Source organism: Bubalus bubalis, chromosome 3 (assembly GCF_019923935.1).
Source record: "Bubalus bubalis isolate 160015118507 breed Murrah chromosome 3, NDDB_SH_1, whole genome shotgun sequence".
NCBI lineage: Eukaryota > Metazoa > Chordata > Mammalia > Artiodactyla > Bovidae > Bubalus > Bubalus bubalis.
The window spans coordinates 42,553,463-42,574,089 of record NC_059159.1 but is presented as its reverse complement, the minus strand read 5'-3'; the positions used below and the strand labels follow the sequence as shown (position 1 = coordinate 42,574,089).

General features: G+C 45.6%; 1 protein-coding gene, 1 long non-coding RNA gene and 1 other non-coding gene across 3 annotated transcripts; 2 read left to right on the top strand and 1 right to left on the bottom strand.

The window, feature by feature from the left end:
• The first annotated feature begins 134 nt into the window (after positions 1–134).
• Positions 135–13,907, top strand: LOC102394286. The gene is made up of 3 exons (XR_326152.4): positions 135–269; positions 12,302–12,443; positions 13,077–13,907. It is a non-coding gene; the product is annotated as an uncharacterized LOC102394286 (long non-coding RNA).
• On the bottom strand, positions 6,533–6,664 carry LOC112584100. The gene has a single exon (XR_003108449.1). It is a non-coding gene; the product is annotated as a small nucleolar RNA SNORA72 (small nucleolar RNA).
• Positions 13,908–19,871: 5,964 nt separating the features above from the next.
• On the top strand, positions 19,872–20,319 carry LOC102391573 (cytochrome c oxidase subunit 7C, mitochondrial-like). The gene has a single exon (XM_044939485.2). The coding sequence runs from the start codon at positions 19,907–19,909 to the stop codon at positions 20,096–20,098; it is 192 nt and encodes a 63-aa protein (XP_044795420.2). The 5' UTR covers positions 19,872–19,906; the 3' UTR covers positions 20,099–20,319.
• Positions 20,320–20,627: the final 308 nt, after the last annotated feature.

The following is a 20,627-nucleotide window of genomic DNA, read 5'->3' as shown; positions in this document are numbered from 1 at the left end:
GGGGATAAACGGTCGGCCTTCCTGGCAGCGCCTGGGCGCGCCTCCAGAGCTGGCCAGGCGGCACCGGGCACTGCCCTGGAGACCTCTGTGAGGGTCCCAGAGGCCGTGCCTGGAGGTTCTCTGCACCGGGCATCCGAGGCTGCTGGGCGCGCCCAGGGCGGGCACTGGGGTCACGCTGAGTGTATAAAACAGGCCCTGTCCTAGGCGGGCTCCAGTGGACTCTGCTGGCTGTGTCCAAGAGGGTGCCTTCCTGGGGCAGTGCTGTCCAGGTGAGTCTTGCGGGTCACATCTCCCCAGAGCAGCTCTGCAGAGGCAGACGCAGGATGATGCTGGAGGATGCCGTAGGGCCCAGTCCAAAGCAGGGACTGCCAAGGGGGCACTGGCAGGATGTACCCCCCAGATTCCTGGTGGGCTGGTTTGAGAGAGGCATGCTTCAGGTGGAGCTGTCTATGGGGTGAACCAAGACCCACCGGTGATAGCCATAAGTGGCTCGCACTCCCTAAAGGAGCCCAACAATACCAAAATTAACAGCTTCAGAAGCTCTTAGGAACGAGGTCTGCCCCTGGGTCCTCATGTCCTATCAATATCAGGTGAGCTGCTCTACCCATTGAGAAGGAGTGTTAGACTCTCCCAAAGAGGCCAGAGGCATTTAGGGACCAGGTTTCCAAGAAAGGGCTTATGTCCTGAGCTGAGAGAGAGAGGTGGGTGCTTCTACAGGCGGTGTCCATACTGAAGGGAGGTACCCCAGAATGTGGAAGAAACTGAGCCGGGTGGTGCAGGAAGAAGGGTGTAGCAGACAAGGGCAGCTGCCTCCAAAAACAGCCCAACCCGGAACTTCTCCAGGCAGAGGTGGCTCAACCTGACAGACCAGGGAAGGTTCAAGCGAGGGGATTCAGGAACTAAGAGCTGAGTATTAGTTGGGCGATCCTGAGGAACAGACCACACCCAGAATGTGCATCTTGAATAAAGGAATAGCACGCAATCCAAACTTAATTCAACACACTTTTGCTGAGACCCTGCCAAGTGCCAAGGGCAGCACCAGGCGCTCTGAGGAACACAGAGATATCAGATTTGGACCCTCTCTCTAGGGAACTCACATGGTGAGGGCGAGGGGTGAACTTTGACCTCAGTAGGATTCACCACGGGCTTCCCAGGTGGCCCTAGTGGTAAAGAACCTGCCTGCCAATGCAGGGGATGCGGGTTCGATCCCTGGGTCAGAAAAATCCCATGGAGGAGGGCGTGGCAACCCACTTCAGTATTCTTGCCTGGAGAATCCCAAGGACAGAGGAGACTGGCAGGCTCCATCCACGGGTGGCAAAGAGTCAGACATGACTAAAGCGACTTAGCATGCCCACAGGATTCACCACACTGTCATCCCTTGGATGATGAGATGATGCTGTGATGGATGGCTCATTTGGCTGAAGGAATGAAAGAAAGCTGCTCTGAGGACATGACGCTTCAATGAAACCTGGGAAGCTAGGGAGCACAATGACTATCACAATTGCTTTCTGAGTAAGTACCATGTGCTAAACACTATCTCTCTTCCTCACTACAAACCTATTAAGGAGACATTATTTTTATAGATAGGGATTGAATGCATGGACTCAAGAGTCAGGTTGCCTGGGATCAAATCTCAGCTCTGTCATGTCTGCCTGTATTACTCTGAGTGACTTACAAAACCTCTCTGTGCCTCAGTTTTTTTAATCTGAAAAAAAGGGGCTAAAAATGCCCACCTCAAAGTTTAGTTTGAAAATCAAATGAATTTAGTCTTCTCAACAAATGGTGCTAAAACAACTGGACATCCTCCACAGGCAAAAAAAACAAGAGTCTAGACACATACCTTACACCCTTCACGAAAATTAAAATGAGTCATAGACCTAAACATACCCACAAAGCTGTAGAAAGTTAACACAGGAGGAAACCTAGCTGATCTTGAATATGGTGATGATTTTTCATATACAGTATCAGAGGCACAATTTATGAAACAATGAGAAGAAGAAAGAATTAATAAGCTAAACTTCATTAAAATTAAAATTAAAAACTTCTGCTTCATAAAAGACAATGTCAAGAGAATGAGAAGACAAACCAAAGACTGGGAGAAAATACTTGCAAAAAAAATCTGATAAAGAACTGTTATCCAAAATATACAAAGAACTCTTAAAATTCAATAAGAAAACAAATGATCCGATTGAAAAATGGACCCACAACCTGAATATACACTTCACCAAAGGAGATATACAGATGGCAAATGAGCATTTGAAAAGATGTTCTTCATCATGTCATGTTGTTGTTCAGTCGCTAAGTTGTGCCTGATTCTTTGCGACCCCATGGACTACAGCACGCTAGGCTTCCCTGTCCTTCACTGTCTCTGGGAGTTTGCTCAAACTCATGTCCATTGAGTCAGTGATGGAATCTAACTACCTTATCCTCTGCCACCCCCTTCTCCACCTGCCCTCAATCTTTTGCAGCTTCAAGCACTTTTCCAATGAGTCGGCTCTTCTTGTCAGGTGGCCAAAGTGTTGGGAGCTTCAGCTTCAGCATCAGTCCTTCCAATGAATACTCAGGGTTGATTTCCTTTAGGATTGTCTGGTTTGATTTCCTTGCTGTCCAAGGTACACGTGTCATGCTGCTGCTGATGCTAAGTTGCTTCAGTCGTGTCTGACTCTGTGCGACCCCATAGATGGCAGCCCACGAGGCTCCCCCATCCCTGGGATTCTCCAGGCAAGAACACTGGAGTGGGTTGCCATTTCCTTCTCCCATGCATGAAAGAGAAAAGTGAAAGTGAAGTCGCTCAGTTGTGTCTGACTCTTCGCAACCCCATGGACTGCAGCCTACCAGGCTCTTCCGTCCATGGATTTTCCAGGCAAGAGTACTGGAGTGGGGTGCCATTGCCTTCTCCGACACGTGTCATAGAGAATTGCAAATTAAAACAACAAGACACCATTACACATCTGTTAGAAAGGCCAATAACTGGAACAAAGACAATGCCCAATGCTAGAGGGGGTGTGGGGCAACAGGAACTCTCATTCATTGCTGATGGGAATGCAAGATGGTACAGCTTCTTTGGAAGACAGTTTGGCAGTTTCTTATAAAGCTAAACACACTCTTTCCATATGATGCAGCAATTGTCCTCCTTGTTCTTTACCTAATGGAGTTGAGAACATCTCCACACAGACACCTGCACACGGATGTTTACAACAGCTTTATATATAATTGCCAACACTTTACATGCAACCGAGATATCCTTCAGTAGCTGAATGGTTAAACAGACATTTTATTTTATCCAGACAATGTATTTTATCCAATCCATTTTATCCAGACAATGTATTCTTATTCAGAAATAAACTATTAAGCCATGAAAATACATGGTGGAACATGCATATTATTAAGCAAGAGAATCAATGTGACAAGGCTATATGATTCCAACTCAGTGGTAAAACTGTGGAGACAATAAAAAGATCAGGTGTTGTCAGGGTTGTGATAAGGGAGGGATGAATAGGCAGGGCACATAGGATTTTTAGGGCAGCGAAACTACTCTATTTGATACTACAATGATGGATGCATGTCCTGATACATTTATCCAAACTCACAGAATGTAAACACCAAGAGTGAACCCTAATGTAGACTATAGACTAAGTGATGATGATGTGCTATGTACGTTTATCAGGTGTGACTGATAACTGTCACACGCAACTGTCCCACGCTGGTGCAGGGTGTTGACAGTGGGGAGGCTGTGTGTGGGGAGGTGAAGAGGGTATTATGGGAACACTGTACTTTGAGCTCAGTTCTGCTATTGCTTTAAAGGGAATTCCCTGGCAGTCTAGTGGCTAGGACATCACACTTCCACTGCAGGGAACATAGGTTCGATCCCTGGTAGGGGAACTAAGATCCTACGTGCTGTGTGGCACAGCCAAAAAAATAAAAAATAAAATGGCTTTAAAAAATAAAGTTTACCAACTTTTAAAATAATTCAGTGAGTTAATGAGTAAAAAGGGCCCAGCATATAGGAAGCATTCTGTAACATTTAGCTTTATTGTCATAACTTTCCCAACTCTCAGCTAAGGAAACAGCCTGCCAGTGGCAGCGTTGGGATTCAGATTGAGGTCCCCAAGGCTCAGAGCCCATGTTTTTTTCCCTATATCATGGCAGTGAATAAACAGAGATATTAACACCTGCTTTATTTATGTGTGTCCACATCAGGGCACTTGGAGTATTACACGATGTTCCTAAGAGCTCCTCTAGCCTGGACCAGGAACTGATTTCAGAGACCTGGCAAGAACGAAACACCAGGGCAACACCCACAACGACTTTGCCTCAAGCTTACTTGTTTTTAATCTTTCAGGTTTCATAGGTCAGAATAATCCGTGTACTGGCTCTAAGTAAAAGTGGAGCCCCGTCCACCCCTCATAGAAAAATGGCACAGCAGTGTCCACTTAAAATAGCTCAGATGACCACAGAAAGGCTGGTTTTTCCAGAAAATTCCTAAGCTCCCAAAGCAATCTGACTTGAGTGGAAAAGCGCCCTGAGCAAGAAGCCTGGTGATAATAAAAATTGATTACAACAATTGAACCCTCACGGTAGGTCAACATCATGCTAACCCCTTGGCCGGAATTGTCTCATTTAGTGTTCAGTCTCACCCTATTACAGAGGTGATGTTCTTTTTTATATTTTTTAAAATTATTTTTTTCATTGGAGTATAATTGCTTTATATTTATATTTAGTATAATTGCTAAAGCTGAAACTCCAGTACTTTGGCCACCTCATGCGAAGAGCTGACTCATTGGAAAAGACTCTGATGCTGGCAGGGATTGGGGGCAGGAGGAGAAGGGGACGACAGAGGATGAGATGGCTGGATGGCATCACCGACTTGATGGACGTGAGTCTGAGTGAACTCTGGGAGTTGGTGATGGACAGGGAGGCCTGGCGTGCTGCAGTCCATGGGGTCGCAAAGAGTCGGACACGACTGAGCAACTGAACTGAACTAAACTGACTGATTAGGCGGTGGTGGAGTGGGGACACAAACTTTTTGGCCGTGAGACATGTGGGGTCTTAGATCCCCAGCCAGGGATCGAACCTGCACCCTCTGCACTGAAGGTGAAGTCCTGGACCACCAGGAAAATTCCCAGGCAAGCCATTTTTTTCAAGCCCACAAAATTGCATAGCTGCCTGATAACAAGTGACGTTCAGATGACAAGAACACATATTGAATACTGTTCCTTAAAATGCATTTATTAGCATAAGATCCTTTATTCTTTTGCATAGACACTTGGAATGTGGGTGGAAAATGCTCTTTAGGGAACTTGAAGCTAAATCCTAGGAAGAGAGCACCTGCCGAAGGTCAGCCCAAAATAAAGGAGTGTATCTCTGAAATGACATTAAAAAGTTGTATTTGGGAGGACTTCCCTGGTGCTCCAGTGGTTAAGAATCCACCTTCCAATGCAGGGGATGTGGGTTCAGTCCCTGTTGGGGAACTAAGATCCCACGTTCCCTGGGACAACTAAGCCTGTGCACTGCAACGAAGAGCCTGTGTAGAGAAAGGAAAAAAAGTTTTATTTTGAGAAAGTCCAAACACAGATGAAAGCAAACAAAATAAGACAACAAATCCCTGATTATCCATCACAAAGTTTCAATAGTTATGAACTCATGGAAATCTTATTTCAACTCTACTCCCTCCCATAACCTTAAAACAAATTCCAGGTATCATATCACTTCATCTGAAAACATTTTAGTGTATGTGTCTAAAAGATAAGGACTTTTTTAAAAACAAAACCACATACTATTGTCAAACTTAAAATTTTTTAACAATAATTCGCTGATATCATCAGATAATCAATGTTCAAATTTCCAATTATCTCCATAACTTTTTTTTTAAACTACTTGTTTGATTGAATCAAGATTCACACATTGCAGTTAGTTGACTTTTAAAAAAATATATAATTCACTTAATGAAAGTGAAGAAGTGAAAGTGTTAGTCGCTCTCAGTCGTGTCTGACTCTTTGCTACCCCATGGGCTGTAGCCTGCCAGGGTCCTCTTACCATGGGATTCTCCAGGCAAGAATACTGGAGTGGGTTGCCATGCCCTCCTCCAGGGGATCTTCCCAACCCAGGGATTGAACCCAGATCTCCCACATTGCAGGCAGATTCTTTACTGTCTGAGCCATCAGGGAAGCCCAGTTCATTTAAAGGCAACAGGTAATCATCAAATTAGCAATGGTTATCTTCAAATGTTACACTGCATGTGTGCTCAGTTGCTCAGTTGTGTCTGACTCTTTACAACCAGGCTTTTCTGTCCATGGGATTATTTCAGCAAGAATACTGAAATGGATTGCCCTTTCCTCCTCCGGGGGATTTTCCAACCCAAGGATCAAACCCACATCTCCTCTGTCTCCTGCATTGGCAGGCGGATTCTTTACTACTAAGCCACCTGGAAAGCCCATTATTATACTAGTTATACAGTAATTTCTCACGTTTGGTCAGATACCTGGAGTCACAGACATTTCCCACATAAGATGCATTGTATAAGTCAGGCTTGATTTACTACCGGCATTTATAAAACCAGAACTAAGGAAAGATCTAGGTCTGGAGACACAAACATGGTCTCAGTGTAGCACATGTTTAGCCTGCCCAAATTATTACAAAATTAGAGGAGTGAGAATATTCGCAGGACAAGACTGTTAAGTATCTCTTATATCTTTTTTATCTCTCCTATCTCTATATTTTTTCCCCTTGCAACTTATCTGTAGAAGAAACGAGGTCATTTATCCTACAGATTTTCCAGTCTGAATTTTGTTGCTGGCATCCCCATAGGGTAGTTTAATATGATACTCAGGCCTCTGTATTTCTTGTATGTTGGCAAATGTAGAGGCTTGAGCAGATTTGAGTTTTATTTTGAAGGGACAAATACTTCATAGGTGGCATGGTCTTCTTTTTTTAGGAAGCATATAGTATCCTTGTCTCTCAAATGACACTTAAAAACATTAGAAATATATGATTAACTTTATTAGAAGTATAAGAATATGAAAAGAGCTCATCCCTCAACAGATGTATGGATAAACAAAACGTGGCATTTATACAATGAAATATCACTCAGCCATAAAAAAGAAGGAAAAATTCTGACACAGGCTGCAACATGATTGAGCCTTAAGGACATTATGCTAAACGAAAGAAGCCGTATACAGAAGTACAAATGCTATATGAGTCCACTCACATGAGGTACCTAGAATATGCAAATTCATAGAGGCAGAAAGTAGAATAGAGGCTACCAGAGTCTAGGGGAGGAGGAAATGGGGAGTCCCTGTTTAATGGGTACAGAGTTTCTGTTGGGGATGATGAAAAACTAATGGAAATGAATAGCGGTGATGTTTGTACAACATTGTGAAAGTAACTAATGATGCTGAATTATACACTTAATGGTAAAAATGGTAAATGTTATGTTATGCATGAGTGAGTGAAAGTCGCTCAGTCGAGTCCGACTCTTTGTGACCCCATGGACTATACAGTCCATGGAATCCTCCAGGCTAGAATACTGGAGTGGGTAACCTTTCCCTTTTCCAGGGGATCGTCCCAACCCTGACCAATCATCCCAAGACCAGGGATTGAACCCAGGTCTTCTTCATTGCAAGTGGATTCTTTACCAACTAAGCTATCAGAAAAGCCCTATGTTATGCATATTTTACTACAATAAAACAATATTTAAAAGAGCCTAGCTATTGGGAGTTCCCTGGGCAGTCCAATGGTTAGGACTTGGAGCTTTCACTACTGGGGCCTAGGTTCAAACCCTGGTGGTTGAACTAAGACCCTACAAGCCACTCAAATGCAGTAAAACAAACAAACAAACACAAACAAACAGGTATTGCATAGAATATGGGCCCTCTTACACAACTTTGATGGCCTCAGTTTATATGTCTACTTTTGTTTGAACCTGCAGCTTTACTCCGTCTGTATTGATCTGCACATAGTTATAGGGTTCATTCCATGCTCCCAAGAATTTCGTGGCCTTTGCCTAACTCTGCAACAAGCAGGGGATCCACAGTCCCACCAGCCTCCATCCCAGTGTCCTAGATTATAGACATCTACAAGCAGAGCCATGGAGGTAGCCAGGACATGGGCTTCTGGAGTTATGAGGCTTGAAATTGAGCCTATTTTGCCATGAGAGCTTAACCGCTCAGCTTCCATTCCAATAAAATTAGGGCTATGACCTCCTACCTCGCAGGGTTGTTGTAAGGATGGAATAAAGTTGTGTAATGGTCAAGTGCTGTACCAAGAGAGGGCTTCATGTTTTTATTATGCTGGCAGTGACTCAAAGAGGATCCAACTAGGATATAGGTTTATCAGCTCAATGGGAAAATAATGTCTCCGGAAGTTAGTTACTTTTAAAAAATGTTTTTTTTAATGTATTCATTTGGCTGCACCAGGTGTTAGCTGCAGCGTGTGGGATCGTCGATCTTCATTGTAGCATGCGGGACCTTTCAGTTTCAACATGTGGGATCTAGTTCCCTGACCAGAGATGGAACCCAGACCACCTACATTGGGAGCGTGGAGTCTTATCCACTGAACCACCAAGGAAGTCCTGGTGGGGCACTTTGCAAGCTAAACTTTTCTTGACATCATTCTTGGTGATGTCAGTAGTAGACCAACAAACTGTTAATGCCAACACTGAGGGTTCCCTGGAGATATGGGATTTTTCAGTGTCAAAACAGAAAGTTCCAGGCAAAATGGGACAAGTTAGTCACCCAAACCATGACCTACCAGTTGCTAATCTAGGGACTGCCTCCCAGGCTTGCTCACTGCTGCCTATTTGACCTGCCTTTTCTTCTCAACTTGGCCTCTAGAATCTCTTCTTCTGAATCTCTTTGCTGGACACACTTCTGTTTGCCTTTCAGTGTTGGTGCTTCCTAGGATTTCTTCCTTGTGTTCTGTTCTTTGGATCTTGCACCCCCTCCTTAGGAGATCTTGTTCATTCCCAGGACCCCCAAATACCTCCCAAGCCATGGATAACTCGCAAATCTCCATGGCAGACATCACACTAGAGGGCTTGGTACTTTCCCCATCTCTTGCAAATACCCCAAGTAAACTGTATCCAAAGCCAAGTGTGCAAGCCTTCCTCGCTGACTTCTTCCTTTTGGCTGATGACTCTAACCCTCGGTCGGTAAAGCCAGAAATCCACTCCCCCTGCCTCCTCCCTCTCCCTCCATCCCCTCCTTCTCAGACCTCATGTCCTATTGGTTCTTCTCCTTAACTATCTCTCCAGCCTGCTTCCTTTATCCATCCCCACTGCGCTGCCTCAGTTCAGGCCTCATCAGTTCTTGACCAGACAATTGCAACAATCTCCTCGCAGCCACCTGCTCCCTCCTCATCCCCTCTGACACATCTTCCAGTGATGTTCCTAAAATACCAACTCGATCATGTCACTCCCTGGCTTGGAATTCTTCAAAGGCTTCTGATGGCCTAGTACAGGAATCAGCAAACTTTTTTGTAAAGTGTCTGATAGTAAGTATTTTAGGCTTTTCACATGTCTCAACTAGTCATTTCTATGCAGCACAAAAGCAGCCGTAGACAATATAGAAACCAATGATCATGGCTGTGTCTCAAAAACAGTTTATTTATAAAAACAGATGGTGGGGACTTCCCTGGTGGTTCAATAGTTTAGAATCCTTCTGCTAATGCAGGGGACATTGGTTTGATCCCTGGTCTGGGAAAATTCCACATGCCGTGGGCAACTAAGTCCTTGTACTTACTGAGCCCAAACTTTAGAGCCTGTGAGGCGCAGCTGCTGAAGTCTGCGTGCCCTAGAGCCCCTGCTCTGCGACAAGAGACGCCATTGCAATGAGAAGCCTGTGCACCACAACTAGAGAGCAGCCCCTGCTTGCCACAACTAGAGAAAACCTGAGTGCAGCAATGAAGACCCAGTGCAGCCAAAAAAAAAGATGTGGGCCAAATTTGGCCCAAGGACTACACTTTGCTAACCCGTGGCCTAAGGAATAGTGTCTAAGCTTATTAACATAACCCAAAGGCACTTTTTGCCTTTCATGGTTGTTCATGGCGGTCCAAAAATCAGAGATCTCACTTTGCCGACAAAGGTCCACCTAGCCAAAGCTACGTTTTTTCCAGCAGTCATGTGCGGATATGAGAGTTGGACCATGAAGAAGGCTGAATGCCGAAGAATTGATGCTTTTGAATTTTGGTGCTGGAGAAGACTCTTGAGAATCCCTTGGTCAGCAAGGAGATCAAATCAGTAAATCCAAAAGGAAATCAACCCTGAATATTCACTGGAAGGACTGATGCTGAAGCTGAAGCTCCAATACTTTGGCCACCTGATGCAAAGAACAGACTCATTGGAAAAGACCCTGATGCTGGGAAAGATTGAAGGGAGGAGGAGAAGGGGGCAACAGAGGATGAGATGGTTGGATGGCATCATCAACTCAATAGACATGAATTCAAGCAAACTCCAGAGATAGTGAAGGACAGGGAAGCCTGGCATGCTGCAGTCCATGGGCTCACAAAGAGTCGGACAAAACTGAGTGACTGAACAACAACAAAAAGCAATAGATCACTGCTACTCAGGACCTAGACACCAACTGCCTGAGGCCCAAGGAGAATAGCTTCCACTGCAGCAAGCAGGACTCTAATTAGACCTTGGAAAGAACTTTCGTAGCTGTTAAATGATTGTTAAAAATTGCCCCAAGTTGTGGAAGGAGACAGAGGAATACCATCTCCTGTGGTTTTCTGACATGCTTCAGACGAAGCCCTGTTTGGCCACTCCTAATTCTGGCCTAACAATATCAGGATAAATCAGGATAGATGCATCAAGCCGCTATTCCCTGCAAAGCACTGTTAAAAGCAGGACTATGTGTCCTCTTTCCACAAAGCACAGCACCTTTCCCCCTCCTGCGACTGAGATGCAAAGACATCAGAGATACGCGCAGTCACACAGCAGGATGGATGGAAATAACCACTGAAGGCCACGGTCAAGGGGAGTCACAGCAGTGTGTAATTAATTGTCGAGTGGAATCGTCATGGAGGCTCAGAGGAGGAACAGAGCAGAGGAGGAGTCAAGGAAGGCTTCACAGACAGAGGCTAGGATCAGAGCCTATATAGTAGGATTTAGATGGTAAGAGCACTGCTTGCTAAGGAGCATTGTGCACCTGGCACTTTATTTACTTTATTATCTTGTTTAATCCTCACAACAACTCTGTGAAGTGGGTATTATTAGTCTCTCTTTCAAGATTTTTTTTTTTTGATGTGGACCTCTTTTTAGTCTTTATTGAATTTGTTACACTATTGTTTCTGTTTTATGCTTTGTTTTTTTGGCCAAGAGGCATGTAGGATCTTAGCTCCCTGACCAGGTATCGAACCCGCAACCCCTGCATTGGAAGGTGAAGCCTTAACAACTGGGCCACCGGGGAAGTCCCTGTCAGTCTCTTTTTATACAGATGGAAACTGAGCCCCCAAACCCCTAGCTGCTTGTCCTAGATCACACAGCCAGTGAGTGGCAAAGCAGAGCTGGAACCCAGTTAGTTTGGTCCTGAAGCTGACCAGAGCAGAGCTCCCCAGGAGGGACTGGAGCAGAGGGTGGGAAGAAAGTCCAGGCACGGCCCCTAGGGTGGCTGGAATGGGAAAGAGTGGATAGTGAGTGAGGTTGGGGCTGACTCATAGAAGATCCTGGATGCCAGGTTGAGGAGCTTCAAGTGGTTAATTCAGCTGGAGTGCTGACCAGGAGGCAAGTGCTGGTTGGGAGGGAGGGAGGGGACTGTTCAGGCAGGAAGGTGCTGGGCAGGTTGAGCAATGGCAGTGAAGGCAGGTCTGAGCCAGGGAGGTGATGGGGGGACTGGAAGGAGGGAGACAGTGTAGGAGAGATTGGGAAGGAGGATCTGTGTGGGGACTCAGCTAACAATAGCCATAGGAGCAAGTGAGGGAGGAATTAGTAGTTGATTTCACAGTTCTGGGTGCATGAGACAGCAAGGCAAAAGCAGCTCTCCAGAGAGCTAAGGTTAACACAATGGATAGGGACTGCCCTGCTGGTCCAGTGGCTAACACTCGGAGCTCCCAAAACAGGGGGCCTGGGTTCAACCCCTGGTCAGGGAACTAGATCTCACATGCCACAGTGAAAATCAAAAATCCTGCAAGCTGCGACTAAGACCCGGTGCAGCTAAATAAATAAATATTAAAAGAAAAAAAATACAGTGGCTAATGTTTATTGCAATCAGCTACTATTGGCAAGTACTTTACATTTATAAACTCATCTTCACAGTGTTCTTAGGAGGCAGGGTTCATTTTTATCCGCCCCCCCTTTTTTTTTCAGGTGAAAGAACTGAGGCACAGAGAGGTTAAGCCATTTGTCCAAAGCTATCCAGCTGGTACCTGGCAGAGCTGGGATTTGAACTCAGGCAGTCTGGACCCAGAAACCTTGCTCTTAATCACTTTGCTATCTTACATCTGTTGAGGTAATGCTTTCGGGAGGAAGCAGGGTTCTCCACTCCCATGCCACATTCCCCAACCTCAAGGATCAGGCAGGAGAGTGATGGCCAGTGCAGGGTTTTTTGCCCAGTCAGACCTCAGGTCTCTGCTGCTCCCTTGAGCTGGTTGCCTCTCACTATCAGGCAGTGAGCCTGAAGCATGCCATGCTGGGGTCTGCACTTCGCCAGCTGCTACACCTCCATGCAGGAGGGTTCCTGGAACCCAGGGTTGTCTTGTTAGAAGGGAGCAGGGGAGGATGAGCAGGTTGGCCCAGAAGTGGGCGCACCCGATGCAGGCCGCAAGGAGGTGCTGGCAGGGAAAGACCCCACTGGCAGGGGAAGAACTGCAGCTCCACCAGGTTCAGGAGGAAGCAGCCCACTCTCATCCCCAATTCAGGAGGATCATCTTTTTTAGTACAAGGGGGCGGGGTAGGAACAGCCATGAAACAAGCATGGAACATCCACCCCAAACAGAGGGGATTGCCCCAGCAGGAGGACCAACCCCGTAAAGGCCCCCAGCACCAGGTGGGTGAGGTAGATGGCCAAGGACCTGTGTGACCTCAGGTTGGGGTCCTGGGCTGCAGCCTCCAGGCACTAGGGGAGAATTCTCTCTCTCACCAGGAGCTGTGCCTCTAGGAAGTGAGAAGACCCCAGGAGCTCCAGTCTGGATCCCTGAAATCACAAGCTTTAAGGAAGGAATTGAAGTAAGGGGAAGGAAGAGGAAGGGAAGGGGGAGAATATAAAGCCCCAGCAGCTAGATATTTGCATAACTATTTCTGGCCCTCAGCAAGAGCTCCAGTTCCATCTGTGCCTGACGCCCAGGCGTGCCACTTGCTGCCTGACAAGGACAAGAAGAACAAACTGGCAGAGAAAAGGACACTGAGGAGGAAAGGATGGACACAGCAACTCTCCAAGTTTCTCCCCAACACAACCGCGAATTAACCAAGACAGTCTGCATGCTTAAATGCTACAACTGGGCTTCCTCAGAAATGTTCCTGACTGATGAGATTTTGAACCTTCCAGCTGTCCTGGGCACTTTTTTTTTCAGACTTACATAGCACCAGGCATGTTTTTCCCAAGAGGCCACAGCAGACTATCCACAACTTAGATAGTTTTTCCTCCAGGTTCTAGGGTCACATATAACTTTAGTCCCCATGGCAGGATCTGGAAGAGATAGGTCTGACAGCCCCCATTCTTGCCAGGTGGACCCTCTTTAAGGCCTCACATTGTAAAAATCTTATCTGACTTTACATGTCTGTAGCTTCTCATCCTGGGAATTACTGAAAATATTTCCAAGAATAGTTTGGGGGATGGGCATTGACATCCCTTGGCTTCCCTGGTGGCTCAGTGGTAAAGAAACTGCCTGCCAATGCAGGAGACGCAGGGTCAATCCCTGGGTCAGGAAGATTTCCCTGGAAAAGGAAACTGCAACCCAATCCAGTATTCATTCCTGGGAAATCCCGTGGACAGAGGAGCCTGGCGGGCTACAGTCCACAGAATTGCAAAAGAATCAACGTGACTTAGCGACTAAACATAGTTGTTAGGGGAAGCACACTGATTGAAACCGCCCACCCTGGCCAAGCACCATAGTAACCATTCGCATGAGTTGTTTTATGACAGGAGATCCTGATAAGGAATACAGAACTAATAAGCCACCACCAACAGCAAGAGTTCGGGAAAGGTTAAAAGGAGACACCGCGTGTCCGTCCACTTCCCAGAATCCCTCTCGCTAGCATCCATCTTGGCTGAGCGATGCGTGCACCACCAGGAAAGACTCTGAATTAGAATGATTGGCCAAAGATGACCCCAAAACTAATCCCATCACCATAAAACCCGAGACTTCGAGCCACATGGCAGAGCAGTTCTCCTGGGTTCCCTTACCCTACTGCTCTCCACCTGGGTGCCCTTTCCCAATAAAGTCTCTTGCTTTGTCAGCACATGTGTCTTCTCTGACAATTCATTTCCAAGTGTTAGACAAGAGCCCAGTTTCAGGCCCTGGAAGGGATCCTCCTTCCTGCAACATAACAACATTGACACCCGTTATCACCACCAACCCCATCTTTCAGGCTCCCAAATGCACACTCTAAATAAACCAGCATCTTGGCTTATTGTGCAAACTCAGGGGCTAGATAGGACTCCGGCCTTCACCACTGACTTCAATGCCTTCCCTCCCCTTGTCTCCTAAACAGGATCCTGGAGCCGTCCCTAGAACCTTTCTATCCCCCTTAACTTTCTTTCTTTAAAAAAATATTTATTGATTTTTATTTATTTATTTGATTGTGCCAGATCTTAGTTGTAGCACTCTAGATCTTCTAGGCTTGACATGCAAACTTCTAGTTGCAGCATGCGTGATCGAGTTCAAACTCTGGCCCCCTGCATTGGGAACGTGGAGTCTTAGCCTCTGGACCATCAGGGAAGTCCCTCTCCTTAACTTTCAAAAAGTCAAGTTCTCAACATGAGTGAACAAGTGTTGATGTTTCTGGTTACCAGGGCTTTAAGGCAATGGATGAGAACAACACAATCTCTCAGGAGAACTTTGAAAATGGGGCAGAGATCTATCTGTGCCCAGCCCGGGTTTCTCAACCCCAGCTTCAACCTTAGCACATTGACATTTTGTACCTGATAATTCTCCTTTACAGGGGACTGTCCTCTGCATTGAAGGAGGTTTAGCAGCATCTCTGGCTTCTGTTTACTAGATGCCAATAGCACCTGACTTCATCTCCAGTTGAAGGCAATGGCAACCAACTCCGGTACTCTTTCCTGGAGAATCCCACGGACGGAGGAGCCTGGTGGGCTGCAGTCCAGGGGTCTCGAGGAGTCGGACACGACTGAGCGACTTCACTTTCAATTTTCACTTCCATGCATTGGAGAAGGAAATGGCAACCCACTCCAGTGTTCTTGTCTGGAGAATCCCAGGGATGGGGGAGCCTGGTGGGCTGCCGTCTATGGGGTCGCACGGAGTCAGACATGACTGACACAACTTAGCAGCAGCAGTAGCAGCAGCCATCTCCAGTCGTGGCAATCAAAAGTGTTCCCACTGGGATTTCCCTGTTGGTTCAGTAGCTAAGACTCCGTACTCCCAATGTGAGGGGCCCAGGTTTGATCCCTGGTCAGGGAACTAGATCCTGCACGCCACAACTAAGAGTTTGAATCCTGCAACTAAGACCTGACACAGACAAATAAATAAATATATATATTTTAAATCTTCATTGCCAAATAGCCTCTGGGGAACAAAATTGAGAACCACTGGTCTAGGCTAAGCAAACTGTTTTCTTGCTTGGAGCAGAGGATGATAGAGCTGACCTGCAGATTCTAAGATCCAAAATGAAAAACTGCCAGGAGAGGTAAACAAGATGCTGTGACTGGCTAGAAGTCAGGGAGCAGAGCAAAACCCCACATCACAGAAAATTGAATCTCCAATCAACTGGCCAAGGTCACACAGCAAGGACCCTGCAGTTAGGAACAGTGAGTCCCCAGGTTTTCCGTCTCACCTCTGGTGGGTCCAGTTCTTCCTCTGAACTCAGACCTTCTGGGCCTGCTGGAGGCTACTGGACAGACTTCTCTGGGCTTTCCTTGGAGCCATGATCATAGAGGCTAAAAAGAAGAGCCGAGGCTTGGGAAGTCTTCCAGGCCATTTCTTAGGGGATCCCTGCCCTTCCCCCAAACCCTAGGATACAGGGCCAGAGAGTGGCAGTGCTTGGAAATGTTCTCAAGCTCCTCTAGTTCCAGATCAGTAGTACAGATTTTTCTTTTTGCCTCAGGCCCTAATGTGGCCTGGCACAATACTGTCACTGATCCTGTCTGTAGAGAGAACATTATTGTGTTCAACAAGAATTTTTTGTGTGTGTTCGTTTAAATTTTTGAAAATATGTTTTTATATTGATTAGTGAGTTTTTGGCATTCCTTCAGTTTTGTGCCTGAGGCTACTGCCTCCCTCACCTCACTCTCACCCCAGCCCGGCTCAGTGGGTCCCCAACAGGTCAGCCTGAAAGGTGCAAGTGAATGCTGAGGTCACAAATGGAAACCCGTGGGCTGAATTCTGCACATAAATGTGTTTTGACTGGCTAGCACTGTGTTTTCAAAAATGTCTTGATTTGTTGCCAATCTTTTTAAAGTCAAGAGAATCACATAAAAATCCACATTTCTGGCTTCTTTTGAAACGTTGGGTGATCTAGCTACACTACATACCATAGACAATGGCTGGCAGGACCTGGTTAGTGGTTTTTGGCTTAGGGTAGGAAAAAAGTGAAAGTGAAAGTCACTAGGGCGTGTCCAACTCTTCACAACCCCATGGACTATACAGTCCATGTAGTTCTCCAGGCCAGAATACTGGAGTGGGTAGCCTCTCCCTTCTCCAGGGGCTCTTTCCAACACAGGGATCAAACCCAGGTCTCCTACATTGAAGGCGGTTTCTTTACCAGCTGAGCCACCAGGGAAGCCCAAGAATACTGGTGTGAGTTAGGTAACCTATCTCTTCTCCAACGGTTCTTCCTGACCCAAGAATTGAACTGGGGTCTCCTGTATTGCAGGCGGATTCTTTACCAGCTGAGCTACCAGGGAATCTTAAGGTAGGAGGTGCTGTCCAACTTCCCTCAGACACACTCCCCCGGCTTCTCCCACTTATAAGACCCATCTGATTTTCTGTGCCGGAGCTGGTTTATGCCTGCTTACAAGAGCCAATGGTCAAATTTCTAGAATCAGCTGTTGAGCACTCTCATCATAAAAAAATTAAATTAGGGGACCTCCCTGGTGGCCCATGGTTAAGACTTCCTGCTCCCAATGCAGGGGGCCCGGGCTTGATCCCTGGTCAGGGAAATAGATCCCATGTGCCACAGCTAAAAATTCACATGCCTCAACTAAAGATCCCTCGCACAGCAACTAAGACCTGGCACAGCCAAATAAATAAAAATAAATAAATATTAAGAAATCTACATGGCACAGGACTGCAAATCAAATATAATTCAATAAAATCAGTTTTTAAATTAAATTATATAAACTTACAATTAAGTACATTAAATTGAAAATAAAACTCAACTTCCTAATTACTACTTTTATTATTTTACTATTGCTGTTCAGTCGCTCAGTCATGTCCAACTCTTTGCGACCCTTTGGACTGCAGTATGCCAGGCTTCCCTGTCCTTCACTATCTCCCAGAGTTTGCTCAAACTCATGTCCATTGACTTGGTGATGCCATCCAACCATCTCATCCTCTGTCACCTCCTTCTCCTCCTGCCTTCAATCTTTCTCAGTATCAGGGTCTTTTCCAAGGAGTTGGCTCTTCTCATCAGGTGGTCAGAGTATTGGAGCTTCAGCTTCAGCATCAGTCCTTCCAAGTTTTTACTATAACTATTATTTTACCATTTTATTATTATCTATGCTCTTGAGGTTATGTATACCTATTACTTCTGAATGGTGGAAATATTTTATATTGGTACTACTGCATATCTTCCCAACCCTGTGTTCAGTTTTGTCACGTTAGAGGCACGAAACTGGCCACAGTAGGAGTACTTACAACATGGAAATTGGCAAACACCACAAAACAGGGCTTGTTCTTTGTGTAGCTGATTGTCTAGGCTTAAGTTGTTATTTTGGGTTTTGTTTGTTTTTTTTTTTTGGCTGTGCCATGTGGCTTGCAGATCTTAGTCTTGGACTAGGGATCAAACCCCGGATCCCCAAGAGTGAAATCACTGAGTTCTAACCACTGGACCACCAGGAAATTCCCTAGACTTAAGGTGTTGATGGAGAAATATTAATAATGTAGAGTAAACTTAGTGCGTCACATCTATAGCCATTGTATTGTGAATAGCACAAAAATTTGAGGAACTAGCCTTCCAGTATTTGAAAACTGCTATGCAATTCAGCAAGGAAGTTACTCAGTTGTTAACCAACAAGTCAAATTCAGACCAAAAAAAATCATCATCGTCGTACTTTCATCTTATGTCTTAAACAAAAAAATATCAACCAATATTCATGTCAAAACCACACCTATTTGGAACTTCCCTGGTGGTTCAGTGGTTGAAATTCAGCGCTTCCAATGAAAGGGGAGTGGGTTAGATTCCTGGTTGGGGAACTGAGATCCCACATGCCATGCATTGCAACCAAGAAAATTAAAAACAAAAACACCTATTTATCATGTATAACTTAAGGTTGATTACTGATACAAGCGGCTCTCAAAAATCAATGAAAGCATTTTGTGGGAATGAATTGGCTAAATGGAATTGACAAGAATGTGGTATATTTTGTTATTATTTCTAAATTGTGTGCTACACGTTCTTTATACAAACAAAACATTTTAATAACCTATGTGTTTGTACACATCTTTCCAAGGAGCCAGTTTTTAAACATTTACCAGCACACCCATGTTGGCATCTCTTTGCCATTCTTACTCCAAAGTTTCTTGGTTAAGAAGGTAGTTACTTGCTCTTTCATTTTCTTCCCAATTCCTTGTTTCATATGATCCCAGGTGGGCAACACCGGAGCCCCTTGGCCAAAAGAAAATTTCTCTGAATTCGCTTTCTTTGCAGAAACCACCTACCTCATGCCAGGCTAACATATGTGCACTGTTTGAAGTTTTCCCAATAGCTAGTTGAGATGGACGTGATTATCCCCACTTCACAGATGAGAAAACTGAGTAGCAGAGCCAGGATTTAAGTCTAGGTGCGCTGCCTCCAAAGCTTGTGCTCTTCCTATGACGCAGCCTCCCAAGCAAGAGACAAACACGATCTAGAGCCCACAGGGTACGGGAGAAATACCTAGACGTCTCTCTGATCCCAGCTTTTAAAAAATGTCATTGAACCTGAGCCATAGACAAGGACTGCTCTGGAGCCTTCCTTCTCCTCCTTCCCATCAGCAAGGTAATCTTTCAGTCTATTCTAAATACTTTTTATGTTCGCTCTGGATTCTGGAGACCCCCAGAGTCAGGCCCACCACTTTCCTCCCTGAGAGGGTGTAGTTGCCGCTGGGAACTGGAGGCTGAAATAAATCTGCTGCCTGCTCTGGGATGCTGCAGAACTGGAAACATGCAGAACATGGGCTCTTTATCCCCAAGATGTGGGGGCCCTGAAGGAGGGAAACTCAGAAAATGGTGGAGCCAAAACTGAGACAGGACCTCCCTGGTGGTCCAGTGGTTAAGAGTCTGATTTCCAGTGCAGAGGACATGGGTTCAATCCCTTGTGGGGGAACAAAGATCCCACATACCCCAGGGCAACTAAGCCCAAGCACCACAACTACTGAGCCCACACACTCTAGAGCCCATGAATGGAAACAAGAGAAGCCCAAGCACTGTAACTAAGACCCAGTTCAGACAAATAAATAAAAGGAAGATTAAAAAAAAAAAAAGAGGATCCTTGCTGTTAGAGGAGCAAGGTCGTGAGGCAAGGAGCGGTAGGTTTGCAGCCGCCATTTCTTCCACCTCTGATCTCTGGATCTTTTGTAGAGTGTCCAACAGCGCTATGTTGGGACAGAGCATCCGGAGGTTCACAACCTCAGTGGTTTGTCGGAGCCACTATGAGGAGGGTCCAGGGAAGAATATACCATTTTCAGTGGAAAACAAGTGGAGATTACTAGCTATGATGACTTTGTTCTTTGGGTCTGGATTTGCTGCACCTTTCTTTATAGTAAGACACCAACTGCTTAAAAAGTAATCCATGAGACAGATAGAAAGAGGAGCATATTAAGAGGTGCAGTCTCTTAAAAGGATCAATCCCTTGAACTCAGCATCCTAGATATGTTTGTAAATAAACTTGTAGCATAAATCCTTAATGCCTCTTCTCTGAAATATGGAACATGATAATTGAACATGTGCTTACATTTTGTTTGGGTAATATTGCATTATTAGTTTCTTAATTAAATATGTATTTGATTTTGCTTGTTTAAAAAAAAAAAAAAAAGCTGAGACACACAATGGGCATTCTTCATGTTTAGAATCCCACACACTCATCACAACAGAAACTACAAGTATACCCCCATCCTCCACTGTTCAGGACCAAGCTGTGGCCAGGGCCTGCCAGGTCTGGGAAGTTCCCTCCGAGCAATTTCCAGGTACAGACACCCTGACAAGTTACCCATGCCGAGGCATCGGTGAGGCCTGGCTTGGAAACCGCCTGGCCCCCAGGAGAGCTTGGCCGCCAAGACCAGGAATGAGTCAGAAGGTGGGGCTGTTCCATTCCCAAA